Genomic DNA, 25,845 nt, shown 5'->3' with positions numbered 1-25,845 from the left:
CAGCATCCATGATTTCGCATATCCGTGGTTCAGTAATTGACGGCCAACCTCATCATATGCGAGAAAAAAACTAGCATAAAACATGTTAAATTCACGTAACTTCGGTTTGGAGACAGAGATTTAGCCAAATGGAGCCATTTTGTGTCTCATTTCATTTTTAAAAACGTTTCCCCCCCATGAAAAAAAAGGAAAGATTTCAACTTCTGGGGGGCTGTTGGATTGCTGGAGGCCGAAGGAGCACGATTCCAAGCCATGAAAGGGCACTTTATTTCACCCCCGCTTCCCCCCCCCCTTTTTAACACAGTTTTTCAGCTCTCCGGGAACTTAACCACCACAATTCCATATACCTCGTAATTTGTATGTGTGGTTTTCATATCTGTGATAATTGCAGGGAACGGGACCCCCCGCGAATACCGAGGTAGTGCTGTATGCATATATGAATAGTCTGCAATCCTATGGAAACTTTCCTGAGAACAAGTCCCATTGAGCATAGTGGGACTTAATTCCAACTAAACAGTCATAGGATTGCACTGCACATTGCCTCTACATTCTGCCCTGACTGACTCATGCAACATTTATTGCATCTTTTTAAAAGAGCACAATACAAAATGAACAAATCTACCATAGTACTCACCCTTCCAAGATTTCACCCCCACCCCCCTGAATCCAACTAGCAAATGTAGAGGAAAAGAAAGACAGCACAAGAGTGACAGAAGAAAAAGCAGTAAGAAAAGGTTACATGAGATACCCAGAAATGAAACAAACTAACAACAAATCAACAAAAAGCATCACCACCAGAATTCAAAGAGCTCTAAGACAAAATACCAGACCAAGATACCAGAATTTTGGTAATACCAAAATATCACTGAATTTAGAGCTGGCATCACACTTATTAGATACTACTTGACTGTGCAAAGCTTCTTCCTCCAGATTTTGATGTGTGGTGGGTTTGATGCCTGCCTTTCAGTGTTCAAGGATAAGACATTAGCTATAATGGAAGCTCATACAGAGTGATTTAAGTAGCAATTCTAAATAATGCAAAATGCATGTTATGCAACTGCTTACCTAATATAAAGAACTCCATTTTGATCCACCCGCCGTTGCCAACCAACCGGGACTTGTACTGCAGGCAGCCCTCCATCCTTATCTCCACCATCACACTCCTTGCCTCCATTCATTTTTCTGATTCCGTTTATGACTCTTCAAAGATATCAACAGTAAGATGATATCCTTATTTTATATGTCATTGTGGCCTTCAGAAGGCAGGTATACAGTACAGATATTCCCAGTTTGTACAAAGTGCATTGGGAAGCTCTGGCTCAGTTTGGAACCAAGTCTGTAAGATCTGCCATTTTGGGGGGTGGGATGGGGGGTGGGGAGGGTTAGCAAGTCAGTTGCCCATTCTGATCAATGTTAAGTATGAAATGTTGTATTCCTTATGTAGACATAAGGATAGCCTAAATGGGTAAAAATTAATGTTTCCAACTTGGGAAAATCATAATCCATCAATGCTCTGTTACTGGCCAGGGAGCGAGAAAAAAAGTTTATTTCTAGTTCAGTAGCATGACTCCAAACTTAATGATTAATTAAGTTAATTTGTATTTTGGGAGAATAAGTCCCATTTTTATAGGCAGCCAAGACTTCCAGGTATTAAATCTTCTTATATTCAAAGTTCTTTTTGCTTTCTTGTCCTCTTCCATTCGTTGTCAAAGGTACTGATGGGCAATTTTCGCATGATGATATAGTTCCAATATGAAACCCTGAAAAAGAAAGCACACAAGCATTTAAAGTAACACCATCATAAAATGAAATTTGATACTGTTTCTGTTCTCTTATTCTGCCCCCCTGCCACCAGCCAATTGTTCCTGAGGCATGTGGGGTGCCAGGAAAGTGCTGCTTGCAGCCTCTTTGTTTGCTTACACAACTCAGGGAAGCAGAGTGTGCCGTCAATTTGTTGTCAATTCCTGGCGACCACAGAGCCCTGTGGTTGTCTTTGGTAGAATGCAGGAGGGGTTTACCATTGCCTCCTCCCACGCAGTATGAGATGATGCCTTTCAGCATCTCCCTATATTGCTGCTGCCCGATATAGGTGTTTCCCATAGTCTGGGAAACATACCAGCGGGGATTCGAATCGGCAATCTCTGGCTTGCTAGTCAAGTCAGTACACTAAGAATTCTATGCAAGAAGAAGGGAGAGAGACCAGGGAGGCCAATGAGAGCTGTGCTCTCCTATTGCCCTACCACCAAGGTATATGGCAGGAGGAAAATGCATCACATCAGTTCTGCCTGCTCAAGAGCTGCTTCATCTCCTGTCACCTGGTTCTAATGGACTCCTGCTGAGGGCAGCCCCTGGCTTGCAGTTCAAGCAGGTGGTGGAGGGAACAGAAGGCAGAGTGATCTTGGTGATGGAGCAAGCAGGAGCCACCTGATGCCAAGCCAGCCCCACCTTTACGGCAATGGGAGAGCCCGGATCAGTGGGAGGTGATGAAGACAAGATTGCTACAGTCAGCAAAGGAGAAGATCTAGACTTCCATCTTCAGATGAGGAAAAAACACAAAGCAAGGCGGCAAATTAACAACTCTGTCCTCGTCTGATATATCAATATTAGAAGTGCATCTTGAGTTCAACAGGAATTATTCCCAAGCGAGTATGCACAAATTGAAGCCTTAAAGTCAAATAGCTCAGTTGTCGAGAACTGAAAGAAGTTTTAGAAGCTGAATCGAATAGTTGCAGCAACTGCTCAAGCAATCTCCTTTCTCCCCATGCACACCAAAACAACTACAAAAGAGCAAAGAAACATGATCAGCAGCCTTATTTATATGCACACACTAGAATAAAATATTCTTGCCTGCTTCTCCTTTTTTTTTTAAATTTAAGTACAGGTTGGTGAGAAAACTGTAGAAACTGATATCCAAAGCAACAGGGTGCTGTGAAATGCTTTAATTTAGTAGCATTTGCTGGGATGCCATTCTAATTGCAAGAATTAAATGTATGGTTGTCACAGCAACCACTTGTGTCAATCGTTGCATTTGTGTTTGAAAATGGTAAAGGGGTATAAAATCTGCTGCCCAGGATACTGCCCTGAATCCAAGTAGGATATCTTGCCATCATAGCAGAGCATGCAAGTGGGAAGAGCAAGACCGGATGCCCAAGCTTCATGGGAGGAGCCTCCTGGGAAATAATTCACATTGCCTCCGGCATGGAGAGTTCACCAACTGTACCCTAATAGATAGGTTTGGCTCTTCTCAACTACTGCCACTACATTCATCTGCACTTGGTGCCGTTTTAATAGAAGGTGTGTTGCTTGGTAGACACCACACATATGAGGGTCCACTGAGGGTTCCACAGGAGCTACAGGTCTGTTTTCAGTCTCAAGCTGGCACCTCCTTGATGGAATCGGCACCTCTTAACTTTGGCACACCCTACCATGCTGTGCTGCACTGCAAAAGACAGCAAACCAAGACTATTTATTTGTATAACTGGTAGGAGATTCACAGAATCTGGAACTATCTTGTACTGACTTATCTAAGTTAGATAAGTTCCTGAGGGTTTTTTTTTTTTTTTTTTAAAGAACCCCAACCCTATATACCATTATCAAACTCAATCTAGCATACAGGAGGTTGGTTAGGGCAATAATGCCAGTTGCAGAGATTTCGTTCATGGTTTGCTGGACAGCTTGCAAATACAGTATGCTGTATAAGGAAAATATACATAAGGAAAATGGTTATTTCTCTATGTAAACCGCTTTGGAAACTTTTGTTGAAAAGCGGTATATATCAGTATTTGTAGTTGTTGTAGAGTTCAAAATAGCCATTACCAGCACCAGGGGCATAGCTAGGGAAAAGGTGGTCCATGTTTACCCTTCTTCCGGGCGGCCCCTTAAGAAAATATGGAAGGTTGGAGCTGGAGGGGCGTTGCCTGGGTTCTTTGAACCCACCTGCTCAATTATAGCTACACCTCTGACCAGAACTCAGCTCATAAGTGTCTCCCAGAGCCTGAGCCTCATTTAGTCCTTCCATGGAAAGTGGGACTACAAAGCTAATCCACACTATTATGATTTCATCAGATGTTTGGTTTGCCTATCTGGGATAGCAGGAGTGAGGGAAGCTTAGGGGTCTCTGAAACCAACAGACCCTGAAACCAAACCTAGGCATCAGAAATGAAACATACCCCATTCTTGCAGATTCTGTTCACGATGCCTCTGACTGAATAGTTCAGCCATTTCTTGGTTCAAAATGGAGAGGAAGGGAAGCTCCTGAACTCAGTCTAAGGATGAATTTTGATATTGTTCTTTTTATCTTTAGGTTTGTTGACTAGGTAGATAGTACTCTCTGAAGCAAATGTAAAGGCCAGTGTATGGAAAAGTGTGTTAGCGATCAGGAGAAAAGAATGAATAGGAGAAATGTGTATGTTTGTTCTAAGGGGGTACTGCAGGAAAAAAAACCCTGCAAGAGTACTGTAGGGTTTTCTTACAGTACAGCAAATATTTATATACTGCTTTCCAAAAAATGTTCCCAAAGCGGTTTACACAGGTATAATTTTTTTTTTAAAAAATGGCTCCCTGTCCCCAAAGGGCTCACAATCTAAAAATAAAACATAAGACAGACACTAGCAATAGCCACTAGAAGGATGCTGAACTGGGGATGGATAAGGCCAGTTGCTCTCCCCCTGCTAAATAAAGAGAATCACCATTTTTTTTTGTTAGCAGGGGATACAGTATTCTTGTTGATACTGTATTAACAACTTGTATTAAAGAGAGTATTTCTGTTATTAGCATATTTTTCCATAAATAAAATGTCTACACTAAAAAAGATCTTACAGTCAATCTACTATATGGACAACATACAGAGAATAACCCAAACTGCCAAATGAAATCAGTAACAGCATGCAATGGGAAACAGGGCTATATGAATCATTTGTATAAGTTAAAGGATTGATCATGGGGGCTAATGTCTAGCTGCTTCAAATTGGGGATGTACTATAACTGAGAAAGCTTTCTTCATGATGGTCAATATCTTGCTTCTAACATACCCTTGGCATAGTTTTGGAATTTTTTTTGATGTGTCAAATGCACCATAATTTTGCAACTCCAGAGAAGTACTAATTCAGATGAACAATCTTATTCCTAAACAGACCAATTATATATGCTCTTGATTTGTTTGACTGTCCTTATCTGTTTAACTTAACATGGGCTCATTACATTTCACTTCTTTCATACTCTGAAGATTCCAACTCTCCATTAGATTATCAGGATTAGAGTCAAGATCCACACACTGGAGAGCACAGATGAAATAAGTCATGACCACTGAAATGAACAGGGGTCAAGTTAAAATAAGGAATGCTATTTTATTTAGTTATCACCAGCTTAGTTCAGATGCTGCCCCACTTTATATGTGGCAAAGTGGGGCCTAAAGAGGAGATATTGTACCATATAAACTAGCAGTTTTCCACATGGCATGAATGTGTGTGTGCGCACAAGCACATGAAGCTCAACATAGGGCCCATACATTTTGGATGGGCTTGGTAACCAAGACAAAATATGTGGTTGCTATTAACCTGTTATAACCCATAACATATCCTCTATATTAGAACCAAAGATCAAAACCAAAGATTGGCCCTGTGTCCATTTTAAACGTCCCTACCAGAAACTTTTGGGTCATAGGCATGCTGAACTCATAGGCATGCTTAACTCAAGAATTATCTATCTAAAGGGTGCACTGTTAGAATAGTAAATGTTTATCTGCTCTTCCCCTAAGGAAGACATCCTGTTGTTGCATTAATGTATACCTCATGTTGATCCTTCCTTGCTGACTTACAACAGGGTACATTCCTAGATTGAGTTATGCCTGCCACATGTTATTGAAACTGCTTTCTTTCTTATGCCTAGTTTGCAACACAATAGGTAAAGCTGGCAACCAATTGTTTTAGGCTGTTATCTCCAGCAGTTTGATTGTTTACCTCCTAAAATGTCTGATACGATTTATCAGGTGGTTTTCCCTTGAAATGAAGATGTGCTTTGTCATGAGAACTGGGTGTTTGTAGTTTAGCTATTAACACGTATGGAGATTCATGCTGGATGTTACACTGCACCAAAGGCTTTATGTTCAGATCAAAGGATCAAGCTAGTATAAAGACAAGGGAGAAGCAGGCATAGATTCAGCAATCATTTGCTCAAACTCACTGACTCCGTTAGGCTTTACGACCAAACAGAAGTCCCACCAGATGTGGCTTGTGGCAATTCCCTCTGCATAGCAGGGAACTGAAGCAAGTTGCGATCTGCATTCGGCTCTGGGAGAGGATCTCCAAGACACATTATCTGTCGGCCTATCTGCCACCTCACTGGTCACAAGCTACATGGCCCAGCAACACTCACATGCTGACATCACCTAGAATCGGTAAATTCGGATTCTGTACAAATTGTAGTTTCCGAAGTATGTACAAAGGCAGCCCATGTAGAGGGCATTTCAATAGTCAAGCCTGGAGGTTACCAGCTGATGCACCACTGTTTTGAGATGTTCCTCTTTAAGGGCGATTCAAATCATGACAAGGAATCCCTGATAAATCAATATGAGATTGCTACAGGAGTAGTACTTAAGACTCTTAAGTTTATAAATTCCTTAAGATACATATACAGTAACAATTAATTCTACCATTATCAGAGGCGTAACTAGGGAAAACGGCGCCTGGGGCAAGCACTGAAATTGCGCCCCCCCGCCGCGCCCCCCACCATACATGGCCGCTTTCTCACCATCCTCCCTCAGGTTTCTGTCGATCATCTTACTCCTTTCCACTGCCGCCTTGTCCTCTGCGCTCAGGGTGCAGCCCAGTCCATCCTGGGGGCTTTTGATGATAGATGGAGTTTTTTTTAAATATCAGAACTGTAGAGAGGAGGACTGCGCTTATCGTTTCCTCAAAATATTTCACTACAGTTGTTAAAAGAGTGTGTGTATGGGGACTGGGGAGAGGATAACCCACCCCACCAAAAAGGAGGGATGCGTGTGTATGCGTTAAAAGTGCCTAGTTGTCAGCAGTCAAGGGCTTAAGGGGGGGTAAATATGCCCCTCTGCAGATACACTAAGGCAAGCTAGTCCTCAAAAAGAGATAAGTGCTCGCTCGCCCGCCCACCCTGCACACGCTTCCCTTCTCCTGCTCCTCCTTGGCTTCTATGCCTCGGTTTCCTCCAGGCAGGGACAATGCTGATGCTGTTTGTACAGCCAAAAAGGCTCCACAGGCGCCGCCACGGTCCCCGCACCAGTAGCAGCGCCTCACTCGCGCGCCCCCGCACGCTGCCTCAAAGCCAACAACACCTCCTTAACTGAAGAACTGTTGAGTCTCGCTCGGCGGCTCGCGCGTACCCGCGGTCTCTCTGTCATGTGCAACGGTTCTCACTCGGTCTCTGAAAGAAAGGGGAGGGGGTGCACTTGAAGCGCATGTGCAAAAAGAAGAAGGCAGAAGTCGGCGGGGGGATGGTTAGCATTTGGGACGATAGTAGAAAGTGAGGGGAGGGGGGAAGAGAAGGCAGAAGAACCCCGGATGAAAATCTTTAAAGGCGGTTACTATTACGCCCACTGACTGGCTTGATTCCATCCTGCCTTCATCAGAAAATATGCCCACGTGACATCAGCGCGCGCATTATTTAAACCTATAAATAAATAAATGGGTGGAGGAGGAGAGGAGAGAGCGAAACCTTTGGGGGGGATTGAAATGTAAATGGTTGTCTCCTACTGGGTAGCGGGAGGAGGCAGTGAGATAAACGTGTACGAGGCGAGTCAAAGAATGTTGGCAGTGAACGGGCGTGGAAGGGACCGCTCATGGGGGAGGGGGCGCCGACGCACTCCCTTGACTGCTGCTGCTGAGCCAGAGAAATTTTTATGTTAATTTTTTTAAAAAAAATTGGGATTGGCGGGGGTCATGGCGGCGCCCCCCACGTGACCTGCAAAGATGGCGCCCGGGGCACGTGCCCCCCCGCCCCCCTATCGTTACGCCTCTGACCATTATTAAAATCAATATATACAAAACCCAGTTTATCACAGTCTTGTCACACCTGGGCCTTTCCTATTCGGCAGGCTTAACTGAAGAGGGGTATTCTAGAGCAGGTTATGAAGTTATCAATTAGCCGCATATCATTGCAACAAAAATAATTCAAATAAACCTTGGGGCAGTCCGCATACGGCTGCTTTAATGCTCTTCTGTTCGGTTTCTTCTGATTTTTTTTCTGCGCACCATTCATACTGCTTGCTCCCAAGTCAACATGCACAAATTGGAGGGAAAGCCTTTCCATACCGGGCACTGGGCTCTGGGGCAATCCATTTCTCCGTGCCCACCCCCACAAGGACTTCTCCCAACATTCCCAATGAACACCCACCTGCCTTTCTACCTCCTTTCCCCACTCCCCACCCCAGCCAACAAATTGAGTCTGCATATAAATAAGCAGCAGCAGAGTGCTTGTGCAAGTGCAGCCCTCCTGTCTAAGGCATGCACACCTTTCTTGAGCTGTATTTACCTGTCTAGCAGCAAGAGGGCCTTCCCACTGCCACCACTGCTGCTGCTGCGGTGGGGACTCCACTTGCCCCCAGCACCGGGCTTTGCTTCTCACCGCCACCTCCTCATCAGCTGGACAGCCCCAGGAGCTGTTGCTACCACCAAGAAGCCAACCTGTAGCCCTGGCTGCATCCCCTTCATTCTGCATGGAGGATTGCTACTTTTGTTTGTTTGTTTTGGGGGGCAACTTCTCTAAGACCAGTAACTCAGCTAAACAAACCGCTCCCCCCCTCCTTTTCCTTTTGCCCTTCAGGAAGTGAGCCTTGTGGAAATTCAACGAGATGAACTGTTGGATTGCTCCCTCTTCTGACAGTCAAAGTTCCGCAAGATCACGGAGCAAAATTTTTAAAAAGGAAAGTTTAACAAGCAAGGCTTTAAGAAAAGGCAGTTTATCAGTATGTCCCCTCCATATATCTCGGAAGAAACATTGGGGTATATCGGATATTTCGGATTAGGTCAAAAAACAACATTAAAAGTGGATTTTTAAAACCATGGACATAATGCGGGCTAAGCTCCAGTGCTCTGGGAAAAACCTGAATTGTATATGGAGTGTTCCCCGATATCTCACACGGTCTTTGGCGCAAAGTAAAGTCGCTGTCTGGGAAAGACCCTGGAAAGGGGACCCAGGATAGAGCTATACAGATAGGGAGTGGCTCAGTTCTCAGCTGCTCTCATTGAGAACTGCAGAGGATAAAGTAGCTGAATCTGGGACACAACAGAGAAAAGGGGGGAAGCCTGCTACAAACCACAGATGCTAGAATCACATTGACTGTACTGTTATTCACTAGATAGGCATTGCAGTGGGGCCAAAAACTGCACTCCGGAATGGCATGGGTGGCAGTCTTTCCTACTTGTCACAGTGAGTGTTACATTTAGTATCAACTAGAAATAAAGTTCAACTATTTTCTTACTATATGTGACTTGTCAAATATGATAAACAGCAAAAGTAATTTGCATAATTGTCTATGGAGATTTTCACATTCTTTTTAGCTAGTACTGTAAGTAGGCACAAAGTGCTTGCTTCAGCTAAGAATGTCATTTTCAGACCAAGTCTACTTGCTGTCAAGCCTTTTAACCTTGAGAAGTGTTTGAAGTTGGACTGTAGACAGTAGTGTCAGGGTTTTAGCAATGTAAAAATAGGAGCATGTGTATGCTTTCAAGACATAAGCCACTTAGCATTAAAATTTCAATTTTTTTCTCCCTCCTTCAGGGATAAATGCTGCATGGAACACATGAAGACCCACAAGACAAACGTACTGAATAGTCCTAGCAATCATAGAACAACAAAGTATTCACAATGCCCACAGAACATTTCAAATGATAGCTTTCTATTCAAGAATGGCACTAGAGGGAAAAATCATTTTAATCAAGTGCTGAGGAACAGTGGAGAAAAGACAGTTTATTACCTTAATGCAATTACTGTAATGCAATATAATTGAGTAGTATGCACTTTAAATACATATACAGAAATTCTGAGACATTTTTATTGTAGCTATTTTCCCTTACCTATACATTATCAGTGCATATTCATTACTGAAATAATCAGATACCACTTCCATTTTCCTATTAAATTGTACACTAACACAAGGGAAAAGTAACTATCATTTGTTATCTTCCGATCTTTTAGAAATATGGTCCATAAATAAATTTTGTTTTTGTTCAGAACCTAATTACTCATTCATTCTATCCTCTGACAGTAAACTCCCAAAACATACTTCTCAGATTCTTGTGGCACATTGTCATAAAAAAACACCTATGGGTTCTGAGCAGACGTTTTTGTTTGAAGTGAGAGTGTATTAAAATTACACAGGCAACAAGTTCTTCGGGTAAGACAAGCATGATACTAGGCAAACATAAATGATGGTCTTTCTGTCCTCAGGCGTTTTACAACTTGGTTTCATTATAGCCATTGAGGATTCTTTGCTTTTCAAAACAAACAGCTTGTTGTGTTCCAGTGACTCAAACAATATTAAATGATAGCAATGTGCTGGGTACATAGCTTATGTATTTATTGTCTAAGAAGGATTTAGAGAATCAAGCTAACATCCATGAATACCCACTTCTGAGCATGGAAAAGAAAATATTCTCCATCTGATGGCTGACTGTTTAATGCTGTAAAAACCGTGTGTGTGTGCGCGCACACACATACACACAGTGACAAAATAGCTAACACAACATTTCGCAACCACAAGAGCAACTTCTACTCTTCCCAGAGCGGCTCCATCTGTCCCCTGAGGGAAGTACCTTACAGTGCTCACACTTCACACTGGAGAGGAGAGCTGGTCTTGTGGTAGCAAGCATGACTTGTCCCCATAGCTAAGCAGGGTATGCCCTGGTTGCATATGAATGGGAGACTTGATGTGTGAGCACTGCAAGATATTCCCCTCAGGGGATGAAGCCACTCTAGGAAGAGCAGAAGGTTTCAAGTTCCCTCCCTGGCTTCTCCAAGATAGGGCTGAGAGAGATTCCTGCCTGCAACCTTGGAGAAGCCGCTGCTAGTCTGTGTAGACAAGACTGAGCTAGATAGACCAATGGTCTGACTCAGTATATGGCAGTTTCCTATGTTCCTATGTTCTAGTCTCTCTTTCATATGCAGTCAGGGCAGAAACTGCTTAGCTAAGGGGACAAGACCAGCTAAGCTACCACAAGACCAGCTCTCCTCTCTTGAGAGGAGTGGTCCCACTTTGCTTTGGGGCTTGGCCTGTCCCCTCATCCTGAAAAGTACTTCACAGGACTGGGCAAGAGGCATGATGATTTCCTGTATCTTTGCTACCGGCAGTGAGGGAGCAGGAAATTGTGCAAATGCAAACTGTAGTCTGTGTGGGGTGGGGATGGAAAGGAGCGTAGCTAGAGGGAGGGTGTGTGCGAGTGAGTAAGTCAGTGTGAGTGTGCCTAGAGGGACTGTGTGTGTGCATTTGTGGAGGGAGGTGTGTGGTGTGTAGAGTGGGAAGTGAAGTACTAGAGGGACTGTGTATGTAGAGGGAGATGTGAGCGGTGCACAGGTGCTCTTACCCCTGGACTTCCGGGTGGAAGTCCAGGGTCCCCATACCTCTTGGAGGCCCTTTCAAATCCTCTTTAGTCTGTACCGGGGTGTGTGGTCACCTGACCAAGTGTGACTGCGACCTGCACCGGGGTGGCTGAGTGTGACCTCTGGGCAAAGAAATATCTAGGATGGGAATATGTTAAGTTGCGTGTTAAACTGTTTCTGCTAATGCATATTTGTATAAATATGCCTGTTTTATAGTCTTACATTTTTGTGAGTTCAGATGCTGTTTGTGTCCTCAAGAGCCCATGTGTTAAAAATACTGCATGTGTCACTCTGTGTGTGTGTGTGTGTGTGTAGGGGGGTTGATGCTTAACTTGCAATGGGGCCCCCGCCAAAGGCCATTAGGTCCAGGCTCCAAAATTACCTAGGTGCACCTCTGGTGGGATGGGGATGGAAAGGAGTGTAGCTAGAGGGAGGGTGTGTGTGAGTAAGCGTGACTAGAGGGACTGTTTGTGTGTGTAGCTAGAAGGACTGTGTGTGGGGGGGAAAGGAAAGGTTGTGCTGTCGAGTCAGTGCTGATTCCTGGCGACCACAGAACCATGTGGTTTTCTTGGTAGAATACAGGAGTGGTATTGCCTTCTCCCACGCAGCACCTTCTTATGTTGCTGCTGCCCGATATAGGAGTAACAAGTATATGGGAAACACATCAGTGGGGATTCAAACCAACAGCCTCCTGCTCTCTAGGCAGGTTGCTTCCCCACTGCAAAACTGCTCACCACTCTTTTCATGGTGCATTATTTGTTTCCTGGTGTGTGGTATGTGTGAGACTTATGTGCACACACTGCCTTGATACTGCCACCCACAACAAAACTCTTTCCGCTCACTGATGATAAAAATTAGAGGGAACCCTGGTAGTTAGCAAGTTCTCTAGGCACTAATCTTTTGCTTAACCACCCTCTTTTCACTTTCAGTACCCCCGTTGGCCATCAGTAAAGCAGTAAATTATGATCCAGTCCCTCAGAAAACAGTACTGAAAAATACTGAAATCTGATGGAGTAATGAGAAATTATGATCCAGTACTACCTAATGGTGCAGTGGAGAAATGACTTGACTAGCAAGCCAGAGGTTGCCAGTTTGAATCCCCACTGGTATGTTTCCCAGACTATGGGAAACACCTACATCGGGCAGCAGCAATACAGGAAGATGCTGAAAAGCATCATCTCATACTGCGTGGGAGATGGCAATGGTAAACCCCTCCTGTATTCTACCAAAGACAACCACAGGGCTCTGTGGTCACCATGAGTTGACACCGACTTGATGGCACACTTCACTTTACATCAGAAAACATTATCCACCGGAAAAGCTTACCCCAGTATTGCATGGGTGCTGAAAATTCTTGGTTAGTTCATCATAAATTAAAAAAGTATACCTGGACTTTCAAAAAGCTTTCAACAAAGTTCCTCAACAAAGTCTCTTGAGAAAACTTAGCATTCATGGGATAAGGGTAAAGGTCATGTGTGGATTGGTACCTGGTTGAAGGACAGGAAACAGAGGGTAGGTATAAATGGCCAGTTTTCACAATAGAGGGAAGTAAGAAGTTGAGACTCCCCCAGGGATCTGTACTGGGACCAGTGCTCTTTAACTTGTATCCAGAAGTTGGGGTAAGAAGTGAGATGCAGGAGTGGAGCCACCATTGGGTTCAAAGAATTCTGGCCGCTGCCAGTCAGGGGCCAAGATGCGGTGGCATGATTTTGTTCCCAAATGGGACCATGTGGCCCCGTTTGCAAGCGACATCTGCCAGCGCTGTGTTTTTAGCGCGGCTAGAGTGACTCTCCCTGCCTTTTAAAGGCAGAAAGAGCTGCTCCTGGCCGTGCTGCAAATGCAGAGCTGGCCAATTTCGCTCCCAAACGGGGCCGCGCAGCCCAGTTTGGGGAGTGAACCCCTGCCCCCTGAGTCTGATGTATGATGCAGGGGGAGTGGCTAAATGCACCCTGTGTCAGACGCAGGGCTGGGGGGGGGGCGCACTGCGGTGGCAGCAGAACCTGGGCCACCCCTTGGCTCCCTTCGCGCCTTGCAAGGTGGCCAAATTTGGATATGACACCAAACTATTTGGGTAGTAAAATCCAAAAGAGATTGTGAGGAGCTCCAAAGAGATCTCTCCAAACTGAGGGAACGGGCAACAAAATGACAAATGCAGTTCACTGTTATCAGGTGTAAAATGATGCATATTGGGACAAAAAACCACAACTGCACTGTTCTTATGTTCTTATTTGGAGGAAATTGCACTTTGAGAATGGAACCAATTCACTAGGGGCATAGTAGGCTGGAGATCTTTAAACAGAGGCTGAAGCCACCCATTGGGATTTTCTAAGCTCTGGATTTCCTAGACTGAATAAGGGTCTGGGCTAGATGGCCTACAAGATTGCCTCCAATTCTATCATTCCATTTAAAAAATATTATTACTAGCTGACCCGTGCGGCCGCCGCCGCCCTGCGGGGGCCGAGTGCGGCCACCGCCGCCTCGCCTCCGCGGCCGGGCCCGGCCAGTCCCGCCGCCTCGCTTCCGCGGCCGGGCCCGGCCAGGCCAGGCTACCTCTCTCTCTCCTCCCGCCCCCCGTCTCCGGTGGGGCAGAGTGCGGCGGCCGCCGCCAGTGGGCCTGGCCGGCCCCAGAGTGCCGCCGCCGATGCTGTGGCCGGCCCCAGAGTGCCGCCATCAGGCCCGCCGCCTCGCCTCCGCGGCCCGGCCAGTCCCGCCGCCTCGCTTCCGCGGCCGGGCCCGGCCCCGCCACCTCGCTGGGCCCCGCCGCCTTGCCCCGCCTCGCTGGGCCCGCCGCTCGCTGGGCCCCGCCACCACGGCCTGGCCCGCCGCCATCGCTCTGGGCCTGCCGCCTCGCCCCGCCTAACGGTCGGGGCCGCCGCCACCTTGCTGGGCCCACCGCCTCGCTGGGCTCCGCCGCCGCGGCCCTGGGCCCGCCGCCTTGCCTCCGCAGCCGCCCAGCAAGCGAATTCTCCTGGGTGTGCTGCCAGCCAATCAGGCGCCCCCTGCAGCCCAGCCAATCAGCTGGGCTGCTGGGACGCATTTCTCCTGGGCACACCCAGGAGAATTATATATATAGATACATTGAATTGATCTGTAATTTTAAAAACAGCATCCAGAAAACCAAACTAATAATACAAATGCATATACCACTCATATAAGAATATACTGAAAGGTAGAACATGTTATTTTGTGGCAGAGATTTTCAAAGAATGTATCTCTAATACATTCCGTAGCCAACAGTGGGTACTATCACATGCACATTAGTTGGATCAAGACTGCAAATAAGGAAATAAGTCCAAATATGCACATGTAGGGTTGGATTGCTCATCCCACTGAAATAAAAGGAATACAAGCAGTGTTTAAATGCCTAGAAAAAAATAAAGTCCCAGAGCTCAGCTCCTGTCTGTAAATATCAGCCTGTAATCTAGCAACCCAATTCTGATGCATGAAGCTTCTTTGTATACTCAGCCATGGAGACATTCTGCACATGCTCAGAGAAATTTTAACTTATTTTCTTATGTTCTAGGGCTGACCCTGGCATTGAAAACAGTTACTAGAGTTGAGCCTTAACACAAATTAAGCCCTGAATGCCAAGTCTTGTCTGTGATATTCAGCGTCAGGTTGAAATGGATTGGACTGCAATTAATTTATGTTGTATTCTATTCAGTACTTTAACATAGTAGATTAAGGGCATATTCATGTGTTATCAAGAAGAATGAGAGCGACTTCCTCGACTGTAGCAGCATGGAAAAAATACGTAGGAAAGCTGCTTTCACACTGCGGTAATACTGTATGAATCAGCCATATATTACCACAAAATGGCATGGCTACATTAAGCTGTGGGTTTTAAAAGGACCCTTTTAAAATAAAGGTGGAAATAAAGACAAAATTCTTATCAATTAAACTGACTTGGATCAAGACAGCTTTTCTATATATCATTTCTTTTACAGGTAAACAAACTAGACATATGGCATTTTCCCTCACTACTGTATTCTAGCTTAAAATACAACACGAAAAATCTGCTAGCTTTCACTTACATGCATTGGGTCGGGGGGCAGAATCAGAAGATACACTGTCACTGAATCTGATCAGTGACTATGTAACACTAGCATCTTTCTTTAGAGTTCTGGTAAGCATTTAACAATTTTTGCAAAATGCAATATAAAAACCAATTTTAAAGAACATCTCAGTCACGTAAGAACACAAAGAATCAAACAGTATATAATTACATTAAATTGTCTTGCTTTGCATCAGGAGCACTAATAGTGCAGATTCACTCAGATTCAACCTCTGTGCAAGCAAGTGTCAAAAATATAGTGGGATAGCAAATTAAACCTGTACATTACGCTTTTGTACTAAAGTACTAAGTCATGTGACCAAGCTATTTTTAGAGACAGTGAATGTTTTCCCCAAGTGCCGTTCTTAAAGTTGTTTACTGAAACATTCAGCAAATAATCAACAATTTCAAGAGAAGTCTGGCATTAAAAAGTACTCTTAACATAACAGGTTATGTATTAACACAAAATTAACTATTCTTGTTGAAAAATGTGTACTATTGTGAGTTAATTCATATTCTCTCTCTCTTGCATTACTCAACCATAAACATGTTTATCAGTAGATTTCAGTGGGACTTCATTCACAGTAGGTATGCGCACATTGCTTCTGCGGGTTCGTGTCCGGCAGAGCTGTCCCGGGTTGTGAGGAGTTTGATTCAGGCTCCTCCCAATTTAAACCAATCCCCGAGGACTTTGTTCTACTGTGATGCTTTTAATGGGTTCTTTGCAGACAAAATCTCCTGTATCCAGGCCGACTTGGACTCCACCGTTTTTGCAGAGTCTCTTAAGGTGATGTCCAGCAATCCCTCTTGCAGTATTAGATTGGATCAGTTTCAATCTGTGATGCCTGATGTTGCCGGCCACACACTTGATTTGGTCTTTTGTTCAGATCGGGGGGGAGGGGTGTTCCCTGAGTACGGGATCCTGTGGTTTCCCCATTGTCATGGACGGACCACTACCTGGTTAAGGTTGGTTTTACAGCCACAACCCAGCCCTGCAGGGGTGGAGGACCTATTAAGATGGTCTGCCCGAGATGGCTGTTGAATCCAGTAGGATTCCAAAAAGCCTTGGCGGGTTTTGATGTTGGTCCTGCCAGTGATTCTGTTGATGCCCTGGTGGGAACCTGGAATAGGGAACTCAGCTGGGCAGTAGACACGATCGCTCCTAAACTCTTCCGATCTGCTTTAAAAGTGGCCCCTTGGTATACAGAAAAGTTACTGGGTCTGAAGCAGCAAGGTAGGCGACTGGAGCGCAAGTACGAAGAACTCGGCTTGAATGTGACAGGACATAGCATAGAGCCCATTTGAAGGTTTATGCGGCCATCCAGAAGAACCAGCCGAGTCACACTCCCTCTGTCAATTCCCTGGTGAAGGTCATCTATCAGGCTGACCAAGGCCATCTCAACCCCATAGCCTGCCCTAAAGCCAGTTTGAAATGGGTCTAGATAAGCAGTTTCCTCCAAGACCACTTGGAGCTGGCCAGCCACCACCCTCTCAATCATCTTACCCAGTCATAGGAGATTGGAGACTGGCCTATAATTATCCATCACCAGGGGATCTGGTGGGCTCCTTCAAACAAGGTGGTATCATGCCACCCCCCACCCCAATCAGTGAGAGGTATTAATAGTATCAACGAGGCCAGTTCCAGCAACCTCTCTGCAAGATGAAATCAGCCATGTTGGGCAAGGATCCAAAGGACAGCTGGTAATCTGTACCACTTCAAGCAGCTTGTCCACATTCTCAGGAACCACGAACTGAAAATGATCCAATCTAATCTTGCAAGAGGGATTTCTGGACACCTCCCAATTGCCCTGCAGAAATATTAGAGTCCAGACCAGCCCTAATGAGAGAGATTTTATTTGCATTTAACACATTGAATATGTCAAGTAATACATTGTTTCCAGAAACAGATATGAAACAGAAGTAGCTTGAGTTAAACCCCTAACAATGAATTTGCAATGGATATCCATAAAGTCAGTGGTAGATCAGGCCCAAGGCCTATCTAGTCCAGCATCCTGTTCTACAGTGGCCCACCAGTTGCCTCTAGGAAGCCCACATATAAGAGGTGAAGGTATGCCTGCTCTCTTGCTGTTGCTCCCCTGCAATTGGTATTTAGAGGCATCTTGCCTATGAGAATGTAGGTAGCCTATAGCCCTCACACCAGTAGCCATTGATAGACCTGTCCTCCATGAATTTATCTAAACCCCTATTAAAGCCATCTAGGCTGTTGGCTGTCATCACATCTTGTGGCAGAGAATTCCATAGGTTTATTATTATTATTAATCATATTTTTATACCACCTGATATGTAGATCTCTAGGCATCATGTGAAAAAGTACTTCCTTTTGTTGGACCTAAATTGCTTGGCAATCAGTTTCATGGGATGACCCCTGGTTCTAGTGTTATGAGAGGGGGAGAAAAACCTCTCTCTCTCTCCACACCATGCATGATTTTATAGACCTCTATCATATCTTCCCTCAGTTGTCTTTTTAGCCTACTTTCCAGTAGGCTTATGAGATCACCCAGCATTCTCTGCATGTGTCTGTCCGTGTGTCTCCCCTACCTATCAACTTCACAATGCCTAGACCAATATTAACAAAATTGGGTACAGTTGTAGGGACACATAAGGACACCTCAACAGCATAGTTTGTGATTATGTCATCCATCACGATCCAAGATGGCTTTTGAGGCGCAAGTGGGCTAACTTGTGAACCACCTAACCAATTTGAACTAAATTTGCTACAGCTGCAGGGATACACAGGGATGCCCAAATGGCGTGGTGGGTGATGATGTCATCCACTCCAATTCAAGATGGCGACCATGTGAACATCTGAGGCACAAGCAGGCCAATTTGTGGACTGCCTAACCCATTCGAACCAAATTGGGTACAGTTGCAGTGAGTGATACACAGGGTCACTTCAATGGCACAGTTCAATGTCATCATCCACACGGTTCAATGTCATCATCCACACGGATTCAAGATGGCAGATGTGCAAACCTTTGAGGTGCAAGTGGGCTAACTTGTGAACCACTTAACCCATTTGAACCAAATTTGCTACAGCTGTAGGGACACATAGGAATGCCTTAATGGTGTGGTGTGTGATGATGTAATCCACTCCAATTCAAGATGGGGACCGCATGAACATCTGAGGCACAAGTGGGCTAATTTGTGGACTGCCTTACCCATTTGAACCAATTGGGTACAGTTGCAGTGAGTGACACACAGGGACACCTTAGTGGTGTCGTTTGTTATATCACCCACCCTGATTCAAGATGGCGGAACCATAAACTTTTGAGGTGCAAGTGAGCTAACTTGTGAACCGCTTAAATGATTTGAACCAAATTTGCTACAGCTGTAGGGACGCATAAGGACACCTCAAAAGTGAAGAGTGTGACAATGTCATCCACCCCAATTCAAGATGGCAGACACATAAACCTCTGAGGCAACAGTGCACTAACTTGTGGACAGTCTAACTAATTTGAACCAAATTTGCTACAGCTGAATGGACACATAGGGATGCCCCAATGGTGTAGTTTGTGATTATGTCATCTACCCTGATCCAAGATGGTGGATGCATAAACCTTTGAGGCCCAAGTGGGGACAGTCTAACTGATTTGAATTAAATTTGGAACAGCTGTAGTGAGTGACACACAGGGACACCTGAGTGGTGCAGTTTGTAATGATGACATCCATCCCGATCCAAGATGACAGACACATGAACATTTGAGGCACAAGAGATTTAACTTGTGGACCTCGATTTGCACACAATTTAGTCCAGATGTAAGACAGTGAAAGGAAAGCAGGCTGATTGGTTCTTACTAGAACTTGTTTCTAAACTAAAAAGACCCAGGTGTGGTAGCTTTGCCTCATAAGGAAGGTGCACTAGGCCCCTGATCATCTTGGTTGCCCTCTTCTGCACCTTCTCCTTTCTATAATGTCCTTCTATAATGTTCTATAATGTCCTTCTTATGGTGACCAGAACTGTATGCAGTACTCTAAATGTGGACACAGTATAGTTTTGTATAAAGGCATTATGATACTAGCAGTTTTATTTTCAACCCCCTTCCTAATGATTCCAAGCATGGAACTGGCCTTTTTCACAGCTGCTACACAGCTGTTGACACTTTCAACGAGCTGTCCAAGAGCCCTCTCCTGGTCAGTCACAGATAGCTCAGAACCCTTCAGTGTGTATATGAAGTTGGAGGTTTTTTTGCCCCAGTGTGCATCATTTTACACTTGTTAACACTGAACTGCATTTGCCATTTTGTCATCTCTCCCAGTTTGGAGAGATCCTTTTGGATCTCCTTGCAATCTCTTTTGGATTTCACTACCCTAAATAGTTTGGTGTCATTTGCAAACCTGGCCACCTCACTGCTTACACCAACTTCTAGATTATTTATTAATGAATTGAAAAGTCCAGTCCCACTACAGATCCCTTGGAGACCTCACTTATTTCTCACCTCCATACAAATTACTGTCAATTTATTTCTACCTTCTGTTTCCTTTCCTTCAACCAGTTACCAATCCACACATGAACCTGTCCCCTTATCCCATGTCTGATAAGTTTTCTCAAGAGTCTTTGATAAGGAACTTTGTTGAAACCTTTTTGCAAGTCCATGTATAATATGTCAACTGGATCACCTTTATCCACACAATTGATGACATTCTCAAATAACTCCAAAAGGTTGATGAGGCAAGATTTACCTTTGCAGAAGCCATGCTGGTTCTCCTTCAGTGGGGCCTGTTCTTCTATATCAGGGTTTCTCAACGTGTGGGTCCCCAGATGTAATTGGACTTCAACTCCCATAATTCCCAACCAAAGGCCACTGGGGCTGGTGATTATGGGAGTTGAAGTCCAATAACATCTGGGGACCCACACATTGAGAAACCCTGTTCTATATGCTTAACAATTTTATCTTTGAGAATGCTTTCCATCAATTTGCCAGCAACAGACATTAAGCTAACTCGCCTGTAATTTCCTGGATTTCCCCTGGATCTCTTTTTGAAAATCAGTGTTACATTGGCTAAGTTCCAGTCCCCCAGTACGGAGCTGATTGTAGGGATAAGGGGTTCTCCCCCCCTCCAGGAGGAAATTCTCCAATTTCACATTTGAGTTCTTTAAGGACTCTAAAATGGATGTCGTCTCACTCTGACAATTTTTTAATTTTTAATTTTTCCAGACAGCTGTAGAAAAGGCCCGGCCCCGAATTGCCATCAGATTACTTGGGGGTGACCCGCAAGTGGACCTCTACAAAACATCTTAAAAAGTGGTGGGAGTCCTTAAGGAGAAGGTGCTCTCTTAAATATTTTGAACCCAAGGCATTATAGGTAATAACCTATTTTGCTTGGAAACGTATTGGTAGACAGTGCGGTTCTTTTAAGATCAGTGTTATATGGTCTCTTTGGGTTGCCCCAAAGACCAACTTGGCTGCTGCATTTTGTACCAATTGCAATTTCCGGACAATGTTCAAAGGCAGCTCCACATAGAACACATTGCAGTTATCAAGTCTGGATATTACCAGCAAGACTATCATTGTTTTTAGGTCATTCTACCCTGAAAATGGCTGTAGCGGGCATATCACCCTAAACTGCAAAAAAGTACGCCTGGCCACTGCTTCAACCTGAGAAACCAGAGAGGCCTGGGCCAATAAGCACTCTCAGATTACATACCTGTTCCTTCTGAGGGAGTGTGACCGCTTCCAGAACACAAAGCTCTAACTCATCTTCTGAGTTATGACTCCCTACAATAAGTACCTCCATCTTGCTTCGACTCTTCTTCAATTTGTTCCCCCTCATCCAGCCCATTACTGTTATGCTGTTCCCTGATGAAGATGACATGGATAAATAGGTTTGGGTGTCATCAGCATACTGGTAACACCAAGCACCAAATGATATCCCCCAGACGTTTCATGTAGATGTTAAAAAAAAACATAGGAAACACTGGAGCCCCGTGGAATGCCATATAAGGCCTCCTATTTAGAGGAGGAATAGTCTCCAAGCGACACTATTCCAGAGATTCCATTAACTCTGGAATCCCCTTAAGAGATAGGAGTGGAACCACTGCAAAACAGTGCCTCCCACTCCCACTCCCACTCCCACTCCCACTCCCACTCTCACTCCACATAGATGATCCAAAAGGATACCATGGCCCATCGGCCACCAAGAATGGAAAAGTATTGAAGGCCACCAAGAGATCCAAAAGAACTATCAGAGCCACACTCCCTCCATCAGTTCCCAATTGGAGATCATTCTTCAGGATGATCAAGGCAGTCTTAACTCCATAGCCTGCCTGAAAGGTGGTTTGAAATGGGTCCATATAATCTATTTCCTCCAAGATTGCCTCCAAGACTGGAACTGGGAGGCCACCACCCTCTCAATCACCTTGTCCAACCATAGAAGGTTAGACACACCTATAATTGCTTAGCTCTGAGGGATCTAATGTAGGCTTCTTCAAAAGTGATCTTATAATTATCTCTTTGAGACAAGGAGGCATCCTGCCCTCCTCAGGGGTGCATTTATGATTTTAACAAGACCATCTCCAATAGCCTTCCCACCAGAGATCAGCCATGCTGGGCAAAGATCAAGAGAACAGGTAGTAAGCTGCACCACTCCAAGCAACTTGTCCATATCTTCAGGTGTCACAAGTTGAAACTGATCCAATCCAATCACACAAGAAATTTCTGGACACTTTCACCACTAGACTCTGTTACCCTACAGGTATCCAGATCAGCATGAATGCGAGGGATTTTATTTGCAAAAAACTCATTAAGAGCATCACAGTGGGTCACTGAAGGATGCAAGTTAGAATTCATGGAAGAACAAGCTTGGATTAGTTCCCTCACAACCTTAGACATCTCTGCCAGATGAAAACTTGCAGATGCAATACGAGCTGTAAAGAACTGTTTCGTTGCTGTCTGTATTGCCAGAGCATAGATCTTTAAATGTGCTCTATATTGTAACCTGTTGAAAGGTTATATATTGTAACCTGTTGAGAAAATCGAGCCTTTCTCCACTTACACACTAATCTGCGTTTGATTCAATTTCTAGGGTATGCCTGTGGTTCAGGCTCTGTAGCACCTCGATTGATAAGAGGCTCTTGCTGCTACTGGTCAAACTGTATGACAACACGAATCTTAGAGTGAGATGCAATTGGCAGGGCCAGTTATCTAGGCCTATTAGTACATCTAGGAGGGTTAAATGGGTGCATTCTGGCCCCATCATTGTTCAATATCTATGTTAACTCTTTAATCAAGTGCCTGCAGGGCTTAGATATACATGCTCTGAAGTTGGCTGACAGACAGCTTCCTGTTCTTTTATATGCAGATGATACTGTCATTTTGTCCCAGTCACAAGTGGGATGAGAAGAGAGCTTAAGGCCTTAGTCCTCTGTTGTGAGGAATAGCAGGTGGACATTAATGATCAGAAAACTAAAATCTTGGCCTTCTCCAATAGGAGAAAAAATAAATAAATGTAGGATTGACAATCATGATATAGAACAGGTTAAATATTTTAAGGATTTGGGGGTTGTATTTCAGGATTCTGGGAGGAAGACTGCCCAAATTAGATATGCTGCTGCTCAGGCACAGAGAAGTGCATCAGCTACTCTCAACGTCCACAGGTGGCAAGAAAGAAAGTTCATTCCAGATGCCATCAACTTATTCAAGGTGAAGTTGATGGCTCAAATGTTATATGGGGCACTGCTGGGACACTATGCTAACTATTCCCTCCTGGAGCGGGTCCAAGCCATATTCTTAAGAACATTATTTCTGACCCTGAAATGTATTTCTAATGCCACTTTGAGACTGCAAGTGGGTGTTATCTCAATAGAGGCCAGAGCTTGGTATCTAATACTGGGCAAGAATCAAATTAATGCCCTCTGGTCTCCTTCCCTTATTATTGGATAGGCACTGCTTGAGTTGGTGGGAGAACTGTGTTAGGAAACTCCATACCTACGGTCTTTCGCCTGAGACAATCCTTTCTGTGGGATTGGTCGGGGCCAAAGAACTTAGTAAACAAAGGATCTGAAATACTGAGTTTCAAAATGACCTGTTGAGGACATCTAGGTCATTCCACCTGCTCAGTGGTGGGATGAGAACTCATCCAGCAGATTATCTATACTTCTTCACCTTCCCTAAACATAGATGGGCCTTCTCGAGGGCCAGTATGAATGCCCTCCCCTCAGAACTACTGGCTGGCAGATATAGCAGAATTCCAATTGAGCAGAGATATTGCCCCTGTAACTCTGAGGAGATCAAGTCAGTTGCACATGTGCTCCTGACCCTGTTTTACACAACCTGCCAGGATATTGGACAAATTCTATGTTAAACTATCGGACCCCACAAAGAGCATCTGTGCGGTAGTGCACTAAGCCTTTGGCCTCTGCTCTGGAGACTTTGCTTGCTCATCCCCACCCCTCGCCGCTTGCCCATTTGTGTCCCCACCATCCGCTCGCCTGGCAGCTGTGGCCATCCAGCCCAACCACTTGTGCTTGCCCGTTCATCCCAGTCGCCATAAATGCCCCGACTCTCCCCCCCCAACCTTCAGCCCCAGCTTCCTCTCCCCCCCAACCTTCAGCCCCAGCTTCTTCTCCCCCTGCTCCGTCAGCCACCTCCAGTTGGCCTGCCACCTCATCCCACTGGCCTCTTCCTCAGGCCACCCTCACAAGAGTTCTGCCACGCATCCAGGACCGGCACGTCCTGGAGAATTATAGAGATATTTGTTAATAGTTGTGAAACTATTGTGAAATTCTATTCTTCTGTTGTGAAATTCTATTGTTCTGCATTACAAGTTTGACACACTTTGCTCACTAATGGTTAGATCCAGTGTACAGATATGTTATTAATATGGCTATATTTAAATTTTACATTTGTTTAGATGATTTGATATTGGTCAAAGACTGTAATAAAAACTGACTGATTGACACTCTAATCTTCTACTTTGCTGCTTCAGCTCCTGAAGTTCTTCCACATACCATGAAGCTAGTTTTGAAGCAGGTTGGAGAGGACATTTAGGTGTGATTGTGTCTACTGCCCTAGTGAGCGCTCTATTCTAGATCTCATCCAGGGCAGCAACAGAATCACTGGATGAGCCAACTATAAATCCTCCCAAGGCTTCTTGGAGTCCTATTGGATCCAATAACCTTCTTGGGCAGACCATCTTAATAGGTCCTTAATATTTGCACACAACAATTCTCTCTCATTCATATATGAAGCAATGTATAAATGATGGGTCAATATTTTAGTATCTGGAAAGGGCTTAAAGAACCTGGAACAATAACGTCAGTCATATATAAGAAAAACATTAGTAGCTAGTTAACTAGTTCTACCTAGCTATTACTTTGATTCGGTTGGTTCTGTTGGCCACAATAGTTTCTAACATGCTGAACCCTACTATTCTCTAGATGCTGTATGGACACAATTCTTATATAATGTTCAAAGGACATGTTGCCTCCCCTTTCACTTCAAGGCCTTGGGCTGAACAGGTAGAATGGTGATAAAGGGAAGACCTTTCTTGCTGGCAAAGGTATATGCAGTGAACACCAAGGTGTACGCTTAATGAGAATTAAAATTTGGAACTGAGAAAGAAGAAGTGTGGTTGTAGTGACCAGCCTCCCTTCCCTCTATAGACTTAACAGGAAGTCAACCCTTGTCTTGACTGACAGGCTGGTGAACTCCAGGGCACAACCAATCAGTAGACTGGGGGTGGGGGTGGGACCTAGAGAGGTGTATATGGGAATTCTGGGAACAAGAACGGAAGTTCTGCGTTAGAGGAGCAAGGCTACATGTGGCAATGGAGTTTGCTGCAACAGGAAGAGTGTAGCTCTTGGAAGATAGAACTGCAGGGGCTTGATTCTCAACAGGAGTTTGGTGAGTTAAAGGAAAGGAAGCCTGGGCTTTGGCTTCGGGAAGATTAATTTAGGGGAATGTTTGTTTAGTCAGACTTTGCATTAGAAACTTACATTTCTTTGTGTGTGTGCTTTTGCATACTCCTGATATTGTTCTACTATTTTGCCTGTAATGTAATTAAAATAAGAAACACTAGCCTATTCTCACCTTACCTAGGGCATTGCAAAAGACTCTATAAACATTTAAGTGTGCCTAAGACAACCCGTTTTTGTAACCTACTAAGTATTCTTAACTGTAGCTAAAAGCTGAAAAAGCCTCAGACAGAAGCAATCTGTAGTAATTGAATGAGACTTTTAAAAGTTCTTTTCTTTTTACAAGCCT

General features: G+C 44.5%; 1 protein-coding gene across 3 annotated transcripts in view; it reads right to left on the bottom strand.

The window, feature by feature from the left end:
• The window catches only part of MBD5 (methyl-CpG binding domain protein 5), a 203,680-nt gene that overhangs the window by 66,966 nt on the left and 110,869 nt on the right, over positions 1 to 25,845 (bottom strand). For all 3 annotated transcript variants that reach the window (XM_053263424.1, XM_053263403.1, XM_053263414.1), the window contains exon 3: positions 1,066 to 1,760. In XM_053263424.1, the coding sequence (XP_053119399.1) occupies positions 1,066 to 1,178 (113 nt within the window). In that variant the 5' untranslated portion in view covers positions 1,179 to 1,760. The remainder of the gene's footprint in view (positions 1 to 1,065; positions 1,761 to 25,845) is intronic.

Source organism: Hemicordylus capensis, chromosome 1, assembly GCF_027244095.1.
Source record: "Hemicordylus capensis ecotype Gifberg chromosome 1, rHemCap1.1.pri, whole genome shotgun sequence".
In the NCBI taxonomy this organism is placed as follows: domain Eukaryota; kingdom Metazoa; phylum Chordata; class Lepidosauria; order Squamata; family Cordylidae; genus Hemicordylus; species Hemicordylus capensis.
The sequence above is the reverse complement of the archived record's forward strand: the minus strand, read 5'-3'. Positions and strand labels throughout refer to the sequence as shown.